Source organism: Lampris incognitus, chromosome 2 (genome assembly GCF_029633865.1).
Source record: "Lampris incognitus isolate fLamInc1 chromosome 2, fLamInc1.hap2, whole genome shotgun sequence".
In the NCBI taxonomy this organism is placed as follows: Eukaryota; Metazoa; Chordata; class Actinopteri; order Lampriformes; family Lampridae; genus Lampris; species Lampris incognitus.
Window position 1 is genome coordinate 123,590,169 of NC_079212.1, and position 2,483 is coordinate 123,592,651.

Genomic DNA, 2,483 nt, shown 5'->3' on the forward strand with positions numbered 1-2,483 from the left:
TGTGTGTGTGTGTGTGTGTGTGTTGCATTCGTGTAAGTGAGTGCATAGCAGGTGGGTTTGGGTGGTCCAGAGTTGTCAAGACATCGAGCATAGCGGCAATAAACTGATGCTCAGTCAAACTCACGATAATAGAGGCTTCAAATGGAACACATTCAGTACAATCAAACTTCTGCATAATCAAACTTCTCAACTTTTCAAACTCACCATATCATTCTTACCCAGATAAACACCTCAGCCTGGACAGGATATTTATTATTCCTCAATATGGTAAATGATGTCACTTGTCTAAAATACCACAGTAAACCGTTTGAGTGTGTGCAAATGGATAACAGATTACACACAAACGCGCGCGCATACACACACGCGCGCGCGCACACACACACACACACACACACACACACACGAAGGCAAAAGCATGCGGTCCCTAAATATAACGAAGCTCGTTAATGCGAGCCAGTTTATTAGCAGAAAGCGACCTCTTGTGGCTAAAATTAGGCAACTATGCTTTACGCGACTATGGTTTGTTTGGGGGGGGGTGTTTTGGGTCGGGCAATGAAGTGGGACTCTGTGGACCAGAGCCGCCTTAAAATAAGCATCAAAGTAAGCTGTAATGACTGGACTTAAAACCTTGGGGCTCTTCCACTTCTTTGAACAACTGGCTGGTCCGTTCATTGGACCGGTCGAATCGCTGGTAGGAACCTTTCTCTTGGCGGAACTTTGTACGCATGTCAAGTCGGATGCGTTTACTGTGGACACCGTTGAAACAGCTGTTGTGAGTAACGGCTGTATACGCCTTATCTACTCTCCAGTGTGTCTTTCGTTTTATATTACCGACAGCTTTTAAATTAAACGTGGGGTGAGTACTCGTCAGTTATTTCAGCTAAAAGTGTAATATATTTAACGTCGAGCTTGGCATGGATCTGAATTCTGTTAGACAGTATGTCGTTAGCTAGTTGGCTAAAACCGGTACCCAGTTTACCTAGCGCTAGGCAATCTGACCTACAAATCTCACATAGATTTTTACTAAAGCTGTTTTAAAGTGTTTTCCTATAGTAAGTCGCCGTCATATCTTTTCTACTGGGCTGCTACTCCATCAAAGGTGGCCTGTGCTGGTTGTGAAAACCTATACGATGGAGCCTGCCTGTCGTAAGGACAAGCCGAAGCTGAACTCTACCCCAACGAGAGGCGACAGAGCCAAACAGAAATCTGCACAGCAGGAGCTGAAACAACGACAGAGAGCAGAGGTAAGTTTATCACAAGGTCAGGTTTCTTAAATTGTCGCCCATTCATTTGCTCAATCTGAACGTATTGTCACGATAGTTTTAAGCATTTATTGCGTGGCATTGTTTCTAACATGTCATCAACTATGTGTCCGTGTTGATGTTCTTTACCTTCAAGATCTACGCGCTAAACAAGGTGATGACAGAGTTGGAGCAGCAGCAGTTTGAGGCCTTTTGTAAACAGATGCAGTCACAAGGAGAATGAGCCACTCCCTCTGCGTCTTGTCCGGACCAGGGATCAAATCCCCCTGAGAACTATCACTGTGTTTACGCACCAGTCCACCAAGTTACCTGCCTGACCCGACACTGAAAAGAAAAAAGTGGTTTCCCTGAGCTTGCCTTAGTAGACTGAAAGACACTTAAGAGCAGCTGTTGTCGAGTGCCAGTCATTTTATCTGACAATCTCAAAAGCACCACCTTCTCCCTGACTGAACATTATTAATCTGTGCTCTGATTGAATGTATATGGGTGTCATTATTTTCAAAGTATATGTGAATATGATTAACAAAAGGAAGCAAGGTGACATACCTCATGATAATAGAGCATTAACATTTTCATAAAAAAAGAGTAAATACTTTGCAAAGTTCATGTGCTCTTTTCCAACATCCACACTTCTTATTTATATATACTCACAGCCGCAGTATGTAAGAGCCTTACTCAAAAGAGCCTCCATGGCTGTTTAAGGTAAAGGAAAGTACTGCTTTCCCCCCACCTAGATTTTCTAACCAGGTCAGCAAGCTAATGTCACAGGCTCACGCCACAATCCTTTACCTTGTGAATGGCATGCACACGTTATTTTGTTCAAACTCTTGCTTGAAAATTGACAATACCCTCTATGCCAGTGTTTATGCCACACATATTGAAATTATCCTGGGAAAGACATTGTATACAATGGCAGATGGCCTTGTACTTGACTTAGCATTACATTTTGATGTTTAAAAAATTGAAAAGTTATCCACTTGTTTTTATTTATAGGTGCTGCCAGCTGTTACATTTGTTACATGTCATTTCACTTCATTGAGTTGTAGCATTTGTAATTACAGTAAAGATTGTCGTGTTTGGTTTTCGTTATTTATAATATTGCTTCCTTTTTACCAGATCTGAATTTTAACGTGTCCATGTATTATAATAAAATAAATACATGAGACATTGACCATGGCTATAACGTTTTTGTGAGTACACCACAATTGCCAACCCTGTGCT

The 2,483-nt window shown here is 41.8% G+C and overlaps 1 protein-coding gene across 2 annotated transcripts; it reads left to right on the forward strand.

The window, feature by feature from the left end:
• The first annotated feature begins 753 nt into the window (after window positions 1-753).
• svbp (small vasohibin binding protein) lies at window positions 754-1,533 on the forward strand. Of its 2 annotated transcripts, none has more exons than XM_056274326.1 (3): window positions 754-856; window positions 1,100-1,244; window positions 1,399-1,533. In XM_056274326.1, exons 2-3 carry the CDS (start codon window positions 1,131-1,133, stop codon window positions 1,483-1,485), a joined length of 201 nt encoding a protein of 66 aa, XP_056130301.1. In that variant the 5' UTR covers window positions 754-856; window positions 1,100-1,130; the 3' UTR covers window positions 1,486-1,533. The 2 variants fall into 2 exon arrangements, with proteins under 2 accessions (XP_056130301.1, XP_056130302.1); XM_056274327.1 differs by having other exon boundaries at window positions 759-856; window positions 1,041-1,244.
• The last annotated feature ends 950 nt before the right edge of the window (window positions 1,534-2,483 follow it).